Source organism: Sceloporus occidentalis, unplaced genomic scaffold (assembly GCF_023333645.1).
Source record: "Sceloporus occidentalis isolate IW3139 unplaced genomic scaffold, rSceOcc1.0.p SCAF_78, whole genome shotgun sequence".
NCBI lineage: Eukaryota > Metazoa > Chordata > Lepidosauria > Squamata > Phrynosomatidae > Sceloporus > Sceloporus occidentalis.
Window position 1 is genome coordinate 2159594 of NW_028317058.1, and position 21091 is coordinate 2180684.

General features: G+C 42.2%; 1 protein-coding gene across 1 annotated transcript in view; it reads right to left on the bottom strand.

Moving 5' to 3' along the window:
- The window catches only part of LOC149285513 (spliceosome-associated protein CWC27 homolog), a 71437-nt gene that overhangs the window by 12995 nt on the left and 37351 nt on the right, over positions 1-21091 (bottom strand). Inside the window, exons 12-13 of the mRNA XM_089495251.1 lie at positions 15784-15890; positions 14813-14916 (exon numbers count right to left, since the gene is read on the bottom strand). Coding sequence (XP_089351377.1) covers positions 14813-14916; positions 15784-15890 — 211 coding nt within the window. The remainder of the gene's footprint in view (positions 1-14812; positions 14917-15783; positions 15891-21091) is intronic.

Genomic DNA, 21091 nt, shown 5'->3' on the forward strand with positions numbered 1-21091 from the left:
TGATGCACCAAGCACGTTTATAGAATATATCTGAACATAAGCTCTAAAAAATCTCATCTTTTATGGTTTTGGACTATTCATCATTGTGATTTCTTTGAAAGATGGGGCAATGTTCGGCATCTCTTTTCTTCTCTGAAATGTTGCAGGTAGGACTGGACTGGGTACTCACGCCTCCACTGGGACTGTGTTCTTGTTACAATTAGACTTTTACTGTGCACATATGTAACATACCTGGGGTTGCCGCCTGACAATGACATCTCTCATTGAAACATAATTTATCCCAACAGAAGCGAATCCCAACCACAGATCCCCGGAAAAATGGCATCTCCTTCAAAAATGTTGACGTAAGCAAGAAGTTCCTCCGTGCATCTAGCAGCCCATGATCAAACAGAGAAATGTTTTCCCATTGGCTTTGCAGCATGCCTAAGTAACTATGGCGTGATGTAAATAATTTTCCCTCACATGAAGTTGAATTACTTATAACAGAAAAATTAAAGCGGCTGGTGCCATTGCAGAAATAATAAAATTCATTCAATGCTTAGTTTCTACTTACAGACTTTTATTCACGTCTACTTAAACTTCCCTGTTGTGTCATGGTGTATTAAACACTTAGATGTGCTTTTGCCTTTCCACATAAGAAGCAATTTACGATTACAACGCTAGCGAATGAATGTCCATTTTATGTAATCTATGCATGCATGAAATGTCTACAGAGACCCCCAACAAGCTATGGTAATATTGAACCCTATGGGGAGATTCCATGGTTAAAGAAACCTGAGAAGACAGGATGTTTGTGGCTGACAGCTGATTCTGCGGCTGCGAGACTCGCAGACAGGTACATGTTATCACTTCTGTGCAACTGCCACAAAATTCCACAGCATCTGGCAAGGAGCCTTATAAGGATTCTTAAGACTTTCAAATGAGGAAAACTGTTCTGTATCCTACTCTGAATCAGCTAATAACATTTCCTTAAATGCCTTGTTGGAGAGCAAAATCTGCTAATGATTATCAAGCACTATACACAATATTTACAAAAGAATCATGTTTCCAACTCGTGTGCACTACAAATTATATATACAATAGGGACCAAATGTCTCGGTTCACCATTGCCAACTGCTTTTATTTAATAATGTATTAAAAATACAAAAAAAATCATACTTATTCAGGAGTATTTAACACTAAGGGAAATAATGTTCTTACCTGTTAAATTTTTATTTAAAATGATTTATATGAGTGTCTTCTTCACACCATTTGCGTTCACATTTTTAAAATGGTTGTGACTGTATTTTATACCAGGGGTAACATCAGGAGTTAATGAATGCCCCACCCCAGTAAGAAAAAGTATAGTCAAAAGATGACTGGCAAAGTGCAGCCTTCATCAGAGAATAATAGTCTAAAGGTGTAACATGGACCAACCAATACTGAAATATCGCACTGGAAGACAGGAAAGATTCTGTTTAATGACAAATCAAAATTTCTAATTTTTGGTAGCAAGTACAAACTTCGTGTAAGGAGACTGCCACATAAGCAGTATCACCACATGTAAAATCTACAAACAATGGTGCAGGAAACATTCAGGCGTGAGGATACTTTGCCAATGGTAGGGTTGTGGACTTCTACAAGATCATTTATAATTTACACTCTGAGGAAGCCTGTGCTAGGCGAAACGCATTTGTGTATTATTTTATATTAACCCTTTGTTGGTTTTTATTGTTTTTTTATTACCAAAAGTTTAAAATAAATACGTTTTTTTAAAAACTTTTTTATCTTGCTCCTGGACCTTTTTTAATTTATAAGACAAAATACCTTGTCAACCACCACTATATCCTTGGTGGGGATTTTACCACCTATGCGCTGAGGAGTAAGCAATTCTATCATTGCTCACCAAAAAGGAACAGTGGACACTCCAGACTGCTTCAAAGGCTGAGGCTAAAGATATTCCAAGGCAAGGACTATACCACTTAAATGCACATCTTGAGGCTAACTGAAGAAGCCCATATTACATAGTGCTGCCAAAGAAATCTTTAAGGCGAGGATTATATCGCCCAAGCGTATACTTTGGGGCTAACTGAAGAAGCCCCCACCAAATGTAAGTAGCCCTTTGTGGCCTTCATTTCAAACAAAAATAAGCTTTGAGACATATTGTACTATTGTATTTTTCTTTCTTCTATATATTTCATATACATCCGTGAGAGCGCAGCCACTAACCCCCTTGTGAACTACTCATTTATAATTTGACCAAAGAGAACGATCATTCACGTCTGCAGAGGCATGCCATTCCTTTCGGCTTAAAGTTGCGTGGAAGAGAATTTAGATCTGAAGATGAGCAAGAGGTGCTAACTTTCATGGCTTTCCCACCGCAATAACCATACCTCAACCCCACTGAACATCTTTGGGAACATTTGAAAAAATAAAAGACGAATACATGGTTACATCCTTACTCAGGTATGCTCTAAATTAGTGCTACAAAGGAATATAGGGTGCATAGACCTTGAGAATCAATTCCAGACAGCGTTTAAAGAGTCATTAAGGGCAAATGGTGGTTGTACCAAATATTGATATATATACACTGCTCAAAATAATAACAGGGAACACTAAGATTATACATCCTAGAACTGAATGAATGAACTAATCGTATGAAATACTTCGTCTTTACATAGTTGAATGTGCTGACAACAAAATCACACAAAAATTCTCAATGGAAATCAAATTAATCAACCCATGGAGGTCTGGATTTGGAGTCGCACTCAAAATCAAAATGGAAAACCACACTACAGGCTGATCCAACTTTGATGTAATGTCCTTAAAACAAGTCACAATGAGGCTCAGTAGTGTGTGTGTGGCCTCCACGTGCCCGTATGACCTGCCAACAACGCCTGGGCATGCTCCTGATGAGGTTGCGGATGGTCTCCTGAGGGATGTCCTCCCAGACCTGGACTAAAGCATCCGCCAACTCCTGGACAGTCTGTGGCGCAACGTGGCGTTGGTGGATGGAGCGAGACATGATGTCCCAGATGTGCTCAATCGGATTCAGGTCTGGGGAACGGGCGAGCCAGTCCATAGCATCAATGCCTTCCTCTTGCAGGAATTGCTGACACACTCCAGCCACATGAGGTCTAGCATTGTCTTGCATTAGGAGGAACCCAGGGCCAACCGCACCAGCATATGGTCTCACAAGGGGTCTGAGGATCTCATCTCAGTACCTAATGGCAGCCAGGATACCTCTGGCAAGCACATGGAGGGCTGTGCGGCCCCCCAAAGAAATGCCACCCCACACCATTACTGACCCACCGCCAAACTGGTCATGCTGGAGGATGTTGCAGGCAGCAGAACGTTCTCCACGGCGTCTCCAGACTCTGTCACATGTGCTCAGTGTGAACCTGCTTTCATCTGTGAAGAGCACAGGGCGCCAGTGGCGAATATGCCAATCCTGATGTTCTCTGGCGTTGGGCTGTAAGCACAACCCCCACCTGTGGACGTCGGGCCCTCATACCACCCTCATGGAGTCTGTGTCTGACTGTTTGAGTGGACAAATGCACATTTGTGGCCTGCTGGAGGTCATTTTGCAGGGCTCTAGCAGTGCTCCTCCTTGCACAAAGGTGGAAGTAGCAGTCCTGCTGCTGGGTTGTTGCACTCCTACGGCCTCCTCCACGTCTCCTGATGTACTGGCCTGTCTCCTGGTAGCGCCTCCATGCTCTGGACACTACGCTGACAGACACAGCAAACCTTCTTGCCACAGCTCGCATTGATGTGCCATCCTGGATGAGCTGCACTACCTGAGCCACTTGTGAGGGTTGTAGACTCCGTCTCATGCTACCACTAGAGTGAAAGCACCGCCAGCATTCAAAAGTGAACAAAACATCAGCCAGGAAGCATAGGAACTGAGAAGTGGTCTGTGGTCACCACCTGCAGAACCACTCCTTTATTGGGGGTGTCTTGCTAATTGCCTATAATTTCCACCTGTTGTCTGTTCCATTTGCACAACAGCATGTAAAATTGATTGCCCATCAGTGTTGCTTCCTGAGTGGACAGTGTGATTTCACAGAAGTGTGATTGACTGAGTTACATTGTGTTGTTTAAGTGTTCCCTTTATTATTTTGAGCAGATAATAAAGAGCAGATTGTGGTGGCAAAGTCAAACTTTTAGATCCTATTGTGTGTGTACATGCATGCATTTATCATGAATGTCTGACATGACACAGGCAGAAACTACAAAACAAGCCAACGACGTAGGAGGAAAGGGCTCAGCCAATTAGAGAAAAGCATATTGGTAATTGTTTATATTTCTAAACAAAACAAACATTAACTTTCAGGAGTGGATGTCCATTTTAGGACATAATGGTTTATTGTAGACAAATCACTTTAGTTCAGACAGCATATACTGACAGTAGACTACACAGTTTGGCTCAGTTTATTGTTTTTTCTCGAGTCGGAAATATTATATATACACATGCAAATGTCTTTTAAGGCCAACTAGCCATTAGGTTTTTTATTTAATAAAATAAAAAAAAAAACACACAAACTGTATATATAACACTTATCATGTATCATGATGTCAGGGCTTGTGAATATGTTAAAACAGCAAATAAAACTAGCTTATAGAGAATCCTTTAGTAAAAACAAGCAAATTATCACTCAACCCTCGTAAAGGGCCAGACTGGGGATGAATAAGCGGCCTTGGAATGCTACGTTTTTACACTGGCAGCGTTTGGCTGCAGGTATCAGGCTAGTGGCCGCACAATGCAGGCAAGTGCGAAAGTATCTGGAAGTATGCAGCCTGATCGGCCATCAGCCCACCAGGCACTTGTCCTGGACTCGCTATCTAGCACACCGAGGTATTCTAGTATCAAGCAGACTGCAGTGAAAAAATCTAACATACAAAAATAGGGTTCATCTAATAAGGATATGATTTTATTATGTACTTTAATATGTTACTAATAAATAGGTCTTTAAAGCAATTTTTTAACAAAGCATCCTCTGCCTAAAGTTTGGAATCTTTTTGCAGGGATGTCACTGTATGAATGCATGAGGTTATGCCTCTTATGCAGCATGCGTGTGTGTATATACTAACCAGCGTTTCATGTGTTTAAACAGGGACTCGCTATGCAGGGATGGTGCATAGTCCAACCCAAAAGGTGCACGGTGGAATCACTCCCTATACCCAAAGATCATCCTGGCAAGGCCATGTATACACAAACGCACACACATATTATACATACACATACATACTGAGGGGGCTCAATTAATAGCATTGCCCCAGGGACTTTGATCCGTACCTGAATACAAGTCTGCTAAAGGCTGACCTAGCTAATTATGACTGGCACAGCTCACTCAGACACAGGACATCATTTGGACACAAAATTAGGCAGGGTAATTCAGACTAATCTTGATGTTTCTTCTTTGCAGGAGGGGATATGATAACATTATATAAATATATGCAGGGCTAATATAAAGAGCTCTTCAGTGACCTTGAGTGACCTGTTCATTAACAGAAATGTACAAAGAACAAGAGGTCACCCTCTGAGACTGGAAGAGCGGAGATTTCATAGACGACAAAGGAAGGGATTCTTTACAGTAAGGACAATAAAGCTATGGAATTCACTGCAGAGGGAGATTATTTTTTTTTTATTTTTTTTACACAGGCATGACATACGGGTTATAAATAGAATATTTTAGAGCTTCTTGATCCAAGGAGAAATCCGATTGCCTCATGGAGTCAAGAAGGAATCACCCCCCCTCTGGCAGAATTAGAAGTAGCTTAATTAATTTTGCCTTCTTTCGGATCAAGAGTAGGAAGGTTAGGTAGAAGGATTAAACTTGATGGGTTTAGGACTGGGGGGCGTGGCTGACCGCCAAGAGACATGGACGCATGAGACCAGAGCTCCGCTGGCAACCTGACTAATTTAGCCATAATCCGCTTTCATCCCCTACCATGAGACGTAATAAACGCCAGTCCTCTTCTCAATCGTCCTCTCGGGATGGAGCTTCATCAATGCCGCCGTCTCTTCGTGCGTATTTTCGTACTACGGTGGTGTTGGATCCCCCAGGGCCTGACGACCACGAGGCCTCCTCGCCGTCGAATTCGCGGGGGTCTGCTGATCCGAGCCCTGAACGTCCGCCTGCGGCGGTTGACCTGCCTACCTGCTCGGACGATGTGCTCCGCTTCTTTTCTTCAGCTCCTTGGAAGGCGGACTTTAGCACGTTGGTCTCGGAGTTGCTGGTGACCGACGCCATTACGGGCCTCAGATCGGATTTGGCACGGGTGGAGGGCAAGATCTCCAGACAGGAGGCGGAATTGACACGACAGGCTCGGCAGACAGCTGATCTGTCCGTCATCACCTCCAATCACTCGGCTTACCTGGCGGACTACCAGCGGCGTCTGGAGGACCTCGATAATAGGGGCCGCCGCCATAACATCCGTATTCGCGGCCTGCCCGAAGCTGATCCCCGGATGCAGGAGGATGTCGAGGACCTGGTGGTGCGCCTCTTTTGGGACCTGCTGGGCTTACCTGCGGACGCTGTCCTTCGCCTGGATCGTGCCCATAGGGCACTGAGACCTCGGGGTCCCCTGTCATCACTCCACCCCCGGGATGTGATATGTTGTGTCACCGATTTCCAAGTCAAGGAGCAGATTATGCGTCGGGCCCGGGACGTGGGCTCCTGGCGCTTCGAGGGTCACCTTTTTTCAGGACCTTTCTGACCTCACCCTCCAGGCTCGCAGAGCACTTCGTCTGCTTACCTCGGAGCTGCGGAGGAGGGGCCTACAATACTATTGGGGATATCCCTTTAGTCTTAATGCTCGATCTGGGGGGGCCACAATCTCCCTCCGATACCATCACGAGCTCCCTGCTTTTTTGAGAGACCTCCGTCTGCCTGATGTCTCTGTGGACGACTGGAACCTCCCTGCTCTTCCGCCGCGTCGTGGTGCCTCTGCCCGGGGCTCGGGCGCCGCACGCCGGGATGGTGTCTCTCCGGCGAGGATACCCGCTCGCGGAGCCGAGCTCCGTGCCTCCCCCCCCCGCCATCGGTGCTGCACTTGCTGTAGTGGCTGAGGAATGATTTATTGCCTCCAGTGTGGACCCGTCTGCCGTTGCTCGGTACTGGACTTTCGCAATGCCTTGCTTTTTTGCTGCGCTGTTGTGGCCTTGAGGAGTCGGCGTTCTATGGCACCGTAGTGGGGGCATTGTCCCTATGCTGTTCCGGGACCTTGCGATTTGACTATGCGATTGGACATGTGTGCCTTATTTTCATTTTTCCCTTTACTTTTTCGTTATTTGGGGGTCTGGGGGGGGTTTATGGTATTCATCGCTCATTTCTTTTCTCCCTTTGTTTTCCCCATGGCTGGTGCTGGTGCTCAGCTGGGTGCCATATGTACCTCGTGTGCGGGGGTTATGCTTCTGTGCGCTGTCTCTGGGGGGAGGGGGGGTTGTGTTGCATTGGGTATTAAAAAAAATAATTTTGTTTTCATTTATTTCCCTCTGTCATTGCTCTTATTTATCTGCCCGTGGGGAGTGCCTGCTGTTCGCGTCATTGGTGCAACTCCTGTCGTTTATGTCACCTCTGATGTATGCATTGCTTTTTTATCTCGCGGCGTCATGGTCCCCTTGTGCGCTCGAGACCTGTTCTTATTGTCCTCCACCATTGACTACTGTCTATGGCTTCTCCTACCGCTATGGGTTGGTTTTGTTTTGCTGTTTATTTGATGTGGGGGGTTAATTTGGGGGGGCTTTCAGGGGGGGTGGTTGGGGCTCCCGGGGTGTCGGTTTCAGGGAGGGTACTGGGTGGTTAGGGTGTTCCGGCCGTCGACACCAATGGGGGGGTTTTTTTTTTTTGTTTTTTTTTCCCTGGCCATCTACGGCCATAGTCCACACGATTTTGCACTTTCCCTTCCCTCTTTTTCTTGATTTCCGATGTTAGGTTGCCGGGGAGTAGACTCACCCGTTCGCTTGTTTTGTTGTTCTGTTGCCGGTGCTGTTGCTCTGGCCGGACCGTTCGGTTTCTCGGAGCAGCCTTAGTCCTCTCTCCGTAGGTGTCATTGTTTCGCCAGGGCGATGTTGCGAGATCTTTTGATCTCTGGGACGTTCTTTTTGCCCTCGGCTGACGCCGTAGGTACTTGTTTTTGGTTCCTTTCCTTTTCTCTTCCCTTTCGTTCCGTCCCTCCCCCGTGTTGTTTGGTCCTGCCTTGTCTTGTTTTGTCCTGTTTAGCCTTGCTTTGTCTTGTGTCGTCCTGTGGTGTCTTGTCTGGTTTTGTTTGATTGTTTGTTCTTCGTTTTCTTGGTCCCTTTTGGCTTGGTGGCGATGGCTTTTCGGCCGGCTGATCTAGTGCGGTTTTCTCTTAATGCTAGGGGCCTCAATGTCCCGGAGAAATGCTCTGCCCTGTTTAGAGACCTGAGACATTGCCATGTGTCTGTGGCATTCCTTCAAGAAACTCACTTTCGTGGTGCAATACACCCGGGTTTGAAATCTCGGGATTTTCCTTTTGCATATTACAGTACAAACCCTTTAGCTAAATCGAAGGGGGTGGCTGTTTTGATTTCTAAACACTTCCCTTGGACGGAAGTCGCCCATATCTCTGATGAGGACGGTCGGTTCCTCTTTGTTAAGGGGCACGTGGCTGGAGTTATGTATACGTTTGCCAATGTCTATGTTCCCAATGTTCGGCAACATGTGTGGCTTTCTAAAACCTTGCGGCGGCTGCGGGAGTTCCAGGAGGGGGTTTTGGTTTTTGGGGGCGACCTTAATGTTGTCCTCGACCCGAAACTTGACTCTTCTACGGGCCTATCCCAGACCCCGGCAACCGTGCTTCGGCGGATACGGGCTGTGTTGCGAGACAACCAGTTGGTGGACTGCTGGAGGGCTCTGCACCCCTCAGATAGGGACTTTAGCTTTTTATCTGCTCCTCATAATCGTTACTCCCGTATAGATTGTCTGTTCCTTCCGCACTACCATCTGTCCTCCCTGACGAAGGCTTGTTATGGCTCGATCACTTGGTCGGATCATGCCTCTCTCGTTGTGTCCCTTCGATCTGCATTACATAGACCTACTCAGCTTGCCTGGCGTTTGAATGAGTCCTTACTCCCGGACGCTACGTAATGTGACTCTATTGACTCTGTCCTCAGGGATTATTTTGATACGAATTTGACACCTGGCGTGCCCCTTCCTACAGTCTGGGAGGCGCATAAATGCGTAATCCGGGGACACCTGATTAGGTTGGGTTCCGAAAGGAAGCGAGTCGCTGCTCGTCAGTTGAGTGACCTCTAACTTCAGATAGGGCAATTGGAAAGGGACACGTTGCAGGATGATGTCTTTGCCAAGTTGTTGGTTCTCCGCCGGGAGCTTGCCTCCCTCCTTAATGCTCAGGCTCGGAAACATTACACTAAACTTAAGGCTCTCTATCACGAGCATGGTAATAAGCCAGGGAAGTTTTTGGCTACGGCTTTACGAGCGAGGCGTCGCCAGACGTATATCCCCGCGATTCGTGGGTCTGATGGGGTCGCTCTTCATCTTCCCTCTGATATTGCCACTATGTTTGTTTCCTACTACTCCAATCTTTATAACTGTTCCCCCCACGCAGGCGTGTCCTGAGGGTACCGATGCTCGACGTTCTGCTTTGGCTAGATACCTGTCCCAGCATTTAACCTGTAAGTTGTCCCTGGAGGCTTCCGAGTCGTTGGTGTCCCCAATGTCCCTTCAGGAGCTGGAGGCAGCTCTTAAGCTCTCTAAAACGGGAAGATGTCCGGGGCTGGATGGGTTGTCTTTGGCCTACTATAAAAAGTTTTTTGTTCCTTTGGGTGCTCGTTTGCTGGAAGTCTACAATTCTATCTTGGGGGGTGCCGCTTTTCATCCGCATACCCTTGCGGCCACGATAGCGGTGATCCCTAAGGAGGGGAAGGATGCCGAGGTGTGCGGTAGTTATAGGCCCATATCCCTCTTAAATGTTGATCTTAAATTGTTTGCTAAGATTTTGGCTTTACGGGTGGGTCGGTTTCTGCCGGTATTGATACATCCGGATCAATCTGGCTTTGTCCCCGGCAGGGAGTGTAGAGATGGGACTATTCGGGCTCTGAATCTGATTCATTTGATTCATCACTCGGGCTCTGAAGCTGTGCTTCTCTCTACAGACGCGGAAAAGGTGTTTAACCGCCTTGACTGGTCATTTATGCTTGCTGTTTTGCGCGGTTTAGGCTTTGGCCCTCACATGCTTCAATGGGTTGCTTCCCTCTACTCTAACCCTTCGGATTAATGGGGCGCTCTCCGCCTCCTTTCCCATTACTAATGGTACTAGGCAGGGCTGCCCCTTGTCCCCTATGCTCTTCGTCCTCTCCTTGGAACCCTTTTTAGAGGCTGTCCAGCTTCATCCTGATATTCGGGGTGTTCGGTGCGGCGATGTTCATCACAAGGTTGTGGCCTTTGCAGATGATCTGCTCTTTGCCCTTACCTCTCCTCGGGTCACCTTGCCGGTGCTCATGGATGAATTTCATAAATATGGTCGCCTGTCGAATCTGAGGATCAATTTCTCTAAATCTGAGTTGTTAACCCCTTAACGACCTTTGCCGGTCCAGGACCGTCATGGAAAAAACGGTCGCTTAACGACCTTTGACGGTCCTGAACCGTCAAAAACGATCACTTTCTTCGCTTAAACAGCGTTACTTTAATGCCTCGATGTCGAGGCATTCAGCAAGGCCGAGATCGGCATCAGGTGCCATGTCTGGCCCCTCCCTGGGGCGTCAACAGCCGCCATACATTGTATGGCGGTGGACGCCCGTTTTAAAAGCGTTTAGGAGGCGATCAACGATCGCCTCCTAAACTTAAATGGTGTCGCTGGAATGCCAGCGACACCAAACACTTACCTCTGGATGGGCTGTGACTGCTCCGGAGAGCGGTCACAGCCGCAGCTGCCGGTGATCTTCGCCATCAGCAAGATGGCGGCAGCCCGGGAAAAAAAAACAATAAAGATGAAAGAGTTCGCTAGATGGTCTCCAGACCCTCTAGAGAACTCTGGCTCCACTTGCAGGTTGAATACAGGTACTGCACTCAACCATGCAAGTCAATGGAGCCCAGCTTTCTAATCACAATGTGATTAGTAAAATATTCAAAAAATAATAAAAAAATAAAAAAAAATATGGGAAAATATATAAAAAAAAAATGTGCTAACATTTAAAAATAATTATGCAGTGATGTCACTAGATGAACCATCCAGTACCAGCAAAATGTGTATAAAAAATATAAAAAAAAGTATTAAAAAATAAAATAAAAATAAAGTTTATTATTTTGAGCAAGTGCTAAAATTTCTCAAAAATCTCAACAAAGAGTTAAAATAAAAGCACTTCAAATACCCAAGGGGTGTCTAATAAAAAAAAAATGGCTGATGGGGTAAATTGGAGTGGCAGAGCTCAAAGATAGGGCATAGGTACAGACTGACCAAAATGGAGAAAAAAAGCGCACTTCCCAAATGTGGCATTTTAAATCTCAAACAACACGACAAACCCATGCATGTCGGGTATCACTGCACTCAGGAGATGTTCCTGAACACACATTGGGGTGTTGTTTGACAGTGACATATACCAGAACCTGTATATCTATAACTAAAGTACAATTTGTGTGAAAAAAATAAATAAAACAAATTACTATTACAAAGTTTGACAAAGTGTAGTTGTATAATTGGTGCATGGAAAGGGTTAAAATAACAGCAATTTGAATACCCTGGGGTGTCTAGTTTTCAAAAATATATGGTTTGACGGGGTTAAATTGAGTTAACTAGATTCAAAGATATTCCAAAGAGGAGATGGAGGCAGAATGACCAGATACTAAAAGTCTGTGTTGCCTCAAAAGTAGCCCTTTACCAGCCAAACAATCTAACAAACCCATGCATGTGGGGTATCGCTGTACTCAGGAGATGTTCCTGAACACATATTGGGGGGTTGTTTGACAGTGACATATACCAGGACCTGTATATCTATACCTAAAGTACAATTTGTGTGAAAAAAAAATAAAACAAATTACTATTACAAAGTTTGACAAAGTGTAGTTGTATAATTGGTGCATGGAAAGGGTTAAATTAACAGCATTTGGAATACCCTGGGGTGTCTAGTTTTCAAAAATATATGGTTTGACGGGGTTAAATTGAGTTAACCGGCTTCACAGATATTCCAAAGAGGAGATGGAGGCAGAATGACCAAATGACCACCTGAATTACGCATGCCCCAAAAGTAGCCCTTTACCAGCCAAACAATCTGACAAACCCATGCATGTGGGGTATCGCTGTACTCAGGAGATGTTCCTGAACACACATTGGGGTGTTGTTTGACAGTGACATATACCAGAACCTGTATATCTATAACTAAAGTACAATTTGTGTGAAAAAAAAATAAAACAAATTACTATTACAAAGTTTGACAAAGTGTAGTTGTATAACTGTTACATGGAAAGGGTTAACATAACAGCATTTGAAATACCCTGGGGTGTCTAGTTTTTTAAAATATATGGTTTGAATGGGTTAAATTGAGTTAACCGGCTTCAAAGATGTTCCAAAGAGGAGATGGAGGCAGACTGACCAGATTTTTTAAAAAAGGTTGGGAAATCATAAAACGCTGCTTGTACTTATTGCCCTATAACTTACAAAAAACAGCAAAAAAAACATAAAAACATTGGGTATTTCTAAACTCAGGACAAGTAGTAGAATCTATTTGGCTAGTTTTTTTACTTGCTTTTTTTTAGGTGAGTAAAAGATTTTTAAAATAAAAGTCATAAAATGTGTATTTTTTCAATTTTTCCCACAGGGTACAAAAAGAAAAAACGAGCCCGGTCCTTAAGGGGTTAAATGTGTCCCTCTCCCGGGTTGTGGTGGACTCCCTGTCCTCCGCGTTTGCTTTTAGGTGGTGCTCTCTGCGGATGCGGCACTTGGGTGTGTGGTTGGCTGCTGATGTTTCCCTTTTGTATAGTCTTAACTTTCCCCCCCTTCTTGAGGCGATCCGGAAGGATGTTTTGTCGTGGGGTTCGCTCTATATTTCGTGGGTCGGGAGGATTAATGCACTTAAAATGAATGTGCTCCCTAGGGTGTTGTATTTGTTACAGGCGTTGCCTATTACGGTGCCTTGAGCCTTTTTCTCCTCGATTCGATCGCTCTTAATTTCTTTTATTTGGGCCGGGAAGACTCCGCGGTTGGCGCTCTCTTTGTTGCAAAGGCCGAAGGTTGAGGGTGGTCTCGGTTTGCTGTGCCTCCACTCCTACTATCTTGCTTGTCATTTACTATGGACGTTGGAATGGAGTTACCATCCGTCCCACAAATTGTGGATCGCTCTGGAGGCTTTTACTGCCTCTGTCCCTCTTTGTGTCCTGCCGTGGTTGGTCCCTGGGGCGGCTCGGCGGGCAGCTGGGGGTAATCCGTTTGTGCTGGCTACTCTTGCTGTTTTGCACGTCGTGCACCGTAAACATAATCTGACGATTTACCCCTCGCCCTTGACCCCTGTGCGCCATAATCCAGATTTACCCCCTGGGCTTGGGTGGCGGGAACTTTCTATTGCTGCGGTCTGAGGACTCATTGCCATTGAGTGCCTATATGTGCGGACGTGTGCTTCGTTCCTTCTCTGATCTGTTTCGAGGGGTGGCCGCCTCTGCCCTGCACTCCCTCCAATACTTGCAATTGCGTAACTTCTTTAACTCCATCCCGCAAAAACACAATCTTATACGGGAGGTTACTCTCTTTGAGGCGTTGCACAGGCGGGATGCTCTCCCGGCGCACGGGATTTCTCTTTTATATAGGGTTGTCGTCCTGGGGCTGGGGGACCCTCTGCCTGCCTTCGCTGGGAAGTGGGAGAGTGTCCTGGGGTTTCGCTGTCCCAGCCAGAATGGGAAAAAATCTTTCAGTTGACTCATGTTTATTCCATTAGTGCCAAGACTCAGGAGCTTTCTTACAAATTCCTTACGATGTGGTATCATACCCCAGCACGCTTGCATGCCATATTTCCTGACTATCCCGATGTGTGTTGTCGCTGTGGTAACCCGGGGGGCTCGGTTCTGCATATATGGTGGGAGTGCCACCTTATTGTCCCCTTCTGGAGGGAGATTCGTGATACTCTCGGTCTTTTCACTGATTCCCCACCTCCCTTCCAACCTCTGTCTTACTTGTTGCACCATACTCCTACTCGATGAGGCTAAGGCCTTGATCCCCCTGCACTGGAATAAGGTGTCTACACCTTCTGTTCATGAGTGGATATTGCGGGTGGAGAATGTACGAGTTCTTGAGGAGTTGGTGGCTGGGCATGCGGGGCAGGAGGCGCGTCATGGGAGGAAGTGGTTCTATTGGTCCCGTTTTGTGGCGGACCCCTCTGCAAGGGTGCGTCTGGCTGACGCATAGAGTAGCCGCTGGGTCCTGGAAGGTGTTGTGGGGTTTGCCAAGCCATGTACCCCCCCCCTTTTCCCTTTTTTTTTTCCTGTATGGGTCTCTGTATATTTCTTTCTTTATTGTCATTAATTTGCGTCGTCTACTGTATTAATATTATTTCTTATTTGATTTTATTTTTGTGTTCTGTGTACCACATCTTCCCCTGCTGTGTCAGGACTCCCTCTTGTGTATATGTCCCCGCCCCTATTTTTGTTCCCTCCTCTGTTGATAAACTTACACCAAAACTCAATAAAAACTTTGATTCACAAAAAAAAAGAACTTGATGGGCTTAGGCCTTATGTACTATGTAACTGTAGCTATATAATAGAACATCCTGAGGTCACTAAGGGTTTAAATGGTGAGTGTTAAAATATACTCAGTGCCTTTTTAAATTTTGATCTTCAATAGAAGGTTTAAATACACTCCTTACCAGCCTTCGTCATCTTCCACTTCTGCATCTGGTGCATCTTCTTTCGGTGTTTCTGATATGGCTTGTGTAAGCTTGGATTTAAAACGGTCCAACATAGCTAATGTCTGAAAAAGAACAATGGTTATTTTACAGATCAATTTATTGCTGGTTATTGGTAAATTGAGTGGAATACAATTATGTAAAGGCAGATTACATCACAGTAGACCTGACTATTTGTCAATAGGGCTCTTTTATCTATATAGAATTATGCATCATTAGCTTAGTTTTACTGTTCATTTTTTTTTTTTATTATTAGGTTTCTTGTTTGCATCAAAACATAATAAATAATCTAATCTAATGATGGAAATCCAACTCATCAATAGCAGATAAGTATTTTCATGGTGACTCTATAAGAAATTAAGAAAGCTAAAGGAGGTCCTGTATAAAGTTGTAGATTAAGATCTCCTGGGCAAATGGGTTTGGGGCCCTTCGCCACATGCCTAGTGTAACTAAGGGATAATCTGCATTGTAGACCTCCAGTTTCCTTATATATAATAATAATAATCGCTTTAGGAACGGCCTTATAGCAAAGTGATGTACATGACAATATACATAAGGCAGAAACAAAGTAGTTCATAGTTTATCATGCTCAAAAGTTGTATATTTTACATGAATCAATTTGTTTCATGGATGGCAGTATGAAATGTTCATAATCAATATAAATTTATAAACAGATTACAAATGATGGTCTGGAGTTAATATCTTAAGGGAGGACTAAAGAAACAGTGGATAAAACACCTTTAGGTTATGTTCCAAAGTCAAAATGAGTAGAAATGCAGGTAGTATACATTATATAAGAATGCAAAATACCATTAAGAAATTTGAAACATGAAAGCACCCTCACCTAAGCATGGTTCATGTCCTGGCTATCCAATTCCAAAAAGAGTAGCCCTGTACATCATTCATTATTTAAACCTCTGAGTTTTGATTACCTGTTCCTCCCTGGAGGCTCCCTTCTTTGTGTTTTTCTTCTTGCGTTCTTCATACTTTTCTTTTTCTTTGAGATATTGTTCTACTGCACTGTCAATGGGTTTTTCAACTAAAAGAAATCAAGAAAAGAACATTAGCAACTAAAACTTGGAAAGATATATATTTTTTACATTTATGTTATGAACTTAAAAATAGCTGCCATCATTCTGCCCCAATCCATTGGAGAATGGGAGGAGAGTAAAGATGGGGAGTACTTGGGTATCCAGTAAAATGGTATACGACTCGCTACATCTGCAGAAAAATAAAAACATAAAAAGTGATGACAGTTAAATGCCATTTGGCCCATCTACTCTGGCCATGCTTTCTATCTGCTGCAAGACCTCAAATTGTACTTTGCATTGTCTTATATCCAGGTTAGTGTTATGTCTACCCTGGGCATGCCTAAACTCCCACATTATAGTAAACCGCACTGAGCACTATTGAAGCGTACCAGAAAAGAGTGTCAGGCTTTAAAAGACCTGGCAAAAACCACAGATGTTAAATCTCTGTGTGTATATAATTTTTCAGATGCTATTACGCTTAGAACATAATTACCATTATGCATTTAACCTCCTATCCCTGGTTTATTGTAACATTGGCTCCCCCCTTTTTTCTTTCATTTTTTTAAAATCGGTGCACTTTTTAAATTCTAACCTGTTCAAAAAAGAATGGACTTTGTGCATGTTAAGAGAAAAGAAAAAAAAATCCTGTTCAAAATCAATTCAAGTGCTTCTTTTTGTGCCAGGTCCACTTTAAAAGAAATAAGGAAGGAAGCATTGAAATCTTGCGTGACCTAAGTCTTAGTTATTTTATTCTTTACATATCCTGCGCTAGCTGAACAAAGTCAGCCCACGTTTAGTATGTTATGCCATTGTGGCCTTTATTAAATAGTTATTATTCCAAGATCTACTTAAGCTGGAGGTGTAGATGGGCAGAAGTAGTGAGGCTTTTGAGACAGCAGGAGTCTGGAAAAAGCAGGTGTCTGGAAGCAGCCATTTACTAGAACTTCACGTTCAACAATGTCTGGTTTTATTCAGCGAGGTGGATGTTTGGGTGCTTTTGTGCACCATTTAGGAAGCATGGACACTATGTAACAGTTTTCTTTTAAATAGACAATTATTTATATCTAGTATGAAAAAAACAAACTTTCACTCAGAAATATATGTTAAAGTTTAAAATATATGTTAAACCATTAAAACATTGCATAAGATACAAATATCATGCTGTGATAAGCATCATTTCTTTATACCTTCCTTGGTGTATTACAATAGCCACCGGCTTTTATAGTTTGGGGTGGATTTAAAGGCACACTCTAGCCCTATTTTGTCATCCTAAACGCATAATGAAATCTATTTGGCATGGATGATGCATTCTCTAGTTAGTGGAGGGTAAAGATGAGACGTCTGTCATATATCTTGAGGTTAGATTCTATTTTGATTACTGAATGTGTTAACATAAATAACATAATTCCATTACCTAAAGAATGCCTGCACCAATTCGCAAGCAGTAAAATGCATTAGTGACCATGCATAACGGACTCCAACATGCATTAAAAATATATTATTTTGAGGATAAATTATATATATTATTTTGAGGACCAATATTTGGAGCAGTTCTTTAAATTAAACGAGATTCCCATACATACAGGTCTTAAACATGTATACCTATTTTTACATAAAAAATGCACCAGCAGTAACTTATGGTCCAAACTCCTGTATAATACTATTTTTTTTCAAACTAGGACTCGACTTTTTAGTAGTCACATACGATACACAATCTCAAAATAGCATGACTTCTCTATGCATTGAATTTTTGCAAAATAAAGTTTTAAACTGAGCATGCCTAATACATATGGATATGTATCATACATGACAAGAATTTGATTTATGCCAAAGTAATCATTGGAGCCTTATAGGTATAGCATATTATTTTGTCCACAAACTCAGGGTTGTGTTTTAGGGTTGCACAGGTAGCAGTTAAAACGGAAGTCACGATGAATGTGTATAAATGTGTCAAAAAGGTATTGAGGCATCGTGCCAATAGAAATATAAAGAAATAAAATGCTCTATAAACCTAGTACTGTAGTCAAAACATTGACAGGTCACCATTTTTACCCAACATATAATCCAGTGAAAAGCCAGGGCAAAAAAAAAAATATTTTCTAGAAACAAAGCACATTTTTTCTGTTATGGAACATCAAAGACAATTCAGAATCGCCTAAAGGCTTAGAAAGGAACATGTAGCGTGGTGAGGTAAGAAGAGTGGCACCGAGATAAACATCAACACTTGGTTCATTTTTCAAACTGATAACACTCCAAGTGATTAAATATGTTCACAAAATAATTATAGGACGCAATGGCTTTTAAAGAGATCGGATGCACTGCAATAAAAGAACTTATCACTAATACCCAAGAACAAAAATACAATTTCTGTATGCAATTAAGGCCATATCTTCTCCTGCAGGCATTGCAAAAAAGGTGCCCTTTAATTAATTTTTTTTTTTTTTAAATGTAAACAAAAAATATAGTAAGAATTTAGTTTAGGCAGTAGTCACTTTTGGAGTTGATTACATAATATGTTTCACCATGGGAAGCTGTAAAGATATTACATGTCATCTGTTATATCTATTTTAATGTAATTTTGACTTATGTATTAAGTGGAAGTCTGAAGCAGAGCTGCAGCTTCAGATCATCACCTTCACTGCGTATTACAAAAGGCCAATCCTTCCAAGGGAGCTGAGCTGGCCCTGCATAGTGCATAAGTTAATCAACAAATAACCACCAAGAACTCTTATGGACTATGGACTAATTGTGAATTATACGGAGCCAAGTAAGCTCTTCTTTCAGGGGAAGCTCACTGGGGTTGGCCATAATGCATAGTACTATCAGGCAGTCGAAATGTTCAACTCTTCTGCAAACATCTGCTGTTAGTGAATAAACCTGGCAGTACACAGACAGACAACTGAAAGGTTATCAAGCAGTTTGTAAGATTATGTTTGAAACAAGAAAAAAAACCAACTTGCTTACATGTATTAATATAACTGTTGGAATAACTATCTATATGCAAACACTTTTTTCTTTTTCTTGTACTTTTGGTTTTTTCCTACTTTCGTAGTAGTTTTAGTTAGTAACGCGCTACTTCACAGCGTAATATATATACGATTCAGCATCAGACATACTTTACCGGCAACTGATTTATCTTTTTTTCATGATATCAAAAGAGACCCGTAATGGAAATCTATTTTAATTGACTTGGTAAAACTTATTTTTAACTGGAATATTTAGTAGAAGTAAATTATTTATTCTTGGAAACTATTTTTACAAATACAAACACTATTTCTTAAGGAAAATATACAACATGCTAATGAACAAAAAAAAATAAATTACTACTGAATGTATAGACTTGGTAAGAACCGTGTATAGAAAAGAAAAGAAGTAACTTAATTAAATGTTTGGTTTTTTTTTAAAGTTTGTTTTTTCCTGAAAATAATACTTTCCCACTTAGACAAGCTCGAGTAAATTTTTTTCTTAAACTGTATTAAGATAATAGCATTTTTTTTAAACATCAGTAAGTAATATTAGCCTCATTGCTGGACTGGTGTTGAAGTCATTTGTAGGGGAAAAATGTTTGGTTTTTGTTAAATCTGCTTTTGACAGGTATATTCTGTAATTTGTGCGGGTTTGGTCAGCCAAGCCTTCAATTTAAGGGTCCTTGAATTATTTTTGCCTGTAGGCTTTGGTGAAGGGAATTCTTTTTTTTGTGTTCCAGCTGTTGTAATGAGTTGCTATGCTCTTGTCAGATAACCATTTTTAAAACAGTCATGTCTTATCCTGTCACTCAGGTTGCGCTAGCTGGTAATCATATCTTGCGTGTTGTGGCAACATGTAAATATGCACAAAATCTCAACTTGTCTTCCCTTGCCAATAATCAAGATCACTAAAGAAAGAGATAAATCTTAATTAGTGTTGCTTAGGGCAACTTACTGTCATAAAGCTTACAGAATATATTCATTGAAGTGTAAATTATGTTTCATTCATATTTCGGCTTTTTTGGAATTTAGGTTGTAGAAGAATAAAAAAAAACTAAAACAAGCAACAGATGCATATCAAGAATGAAGGCAAATGAACCCGCATCATTACCCTTTTATTCAACTAAAAACAAATGAAACAAGACTAAAGAGCCACACTTGCCGTTACACACTAGTGAAAAACAATGCAACACAATACTACTGGCATCCCAGAAAAGTGTGTATTTTATTTCGTGTTTTGTGATCACGTGATCCATATATGTCATGTGATGCACACAGACATGTATGTAAAGTAAGCTGGGCCTTCTTTTTTTCATATATTCCCTTTTTTTGTTTCATTGATATATGGGTGTAATAAGGCATTTTCTCACTATTTTTTTTCAATATTTTGTTGGGATCTATCAAAGTTGTTTATGAATGCTGCAAAACTGTTGTCTGGATCAATTAAAAGTGTACACTCTATATATTATAAGTATGGGTGCAATAATCCTAAATAAACCCACAAGGTAGTCACCTTTCTGTCTGTATCCCCTCATTGTCAAAACGTATGTAATAAAGCTTATTTACAGCTGAGTAGTCTTATGGCATCCTTGGACTAGGTATTTGTATGGCTTATGCGTTCTCTAGATTTTTTCTTTCTACTGGTAATCCTAAACAAGGCTTGACTGTTGACTTGTTGAGCTGACTGTTTAAGTCTATATTCACCACAGTAAATATGTTATGGCTGCATTATGATGCATTATGATGCCCTATACAAATTTAGTTAAGAGCAGCGTGTATCGGGAGCTTTATTTTAAAGATATGGCCGCACTATGAATTCTAGTTAGATGTGTATTGTTATGCTACGCTGGTAACTAATGGCGGCATCGACATTCTACTGATGCAGATGAGAGCTTTTTCAAGTATTCTCTTGATCCATCGGTTTAGTGGGAATACATTGACAAAGTGTATGATTTGTATGTCCAGTGGAAGCGGAGTGTTGTCTTTAGGAAGACTGTTGTCCTTAGGGCTTTCATAACTTGGATTGTATTATCCCATGAATATAATGGCATCCAGTCCCCCAGTGTATGTTTCCTAATGCTAAGAAAGTGCTTAATCGCTTAAAGGCTGAATTGTGCTTTTTTGGACATTGACCCCTTGATGTTTTGATGAAAAAAATCTTAAGAATATTGTTTAGAAATTTTAAAATGCCTTCAAATTATACAAAAAACATCTAACATAGTCCCAACTGGTTATTAAAAGAG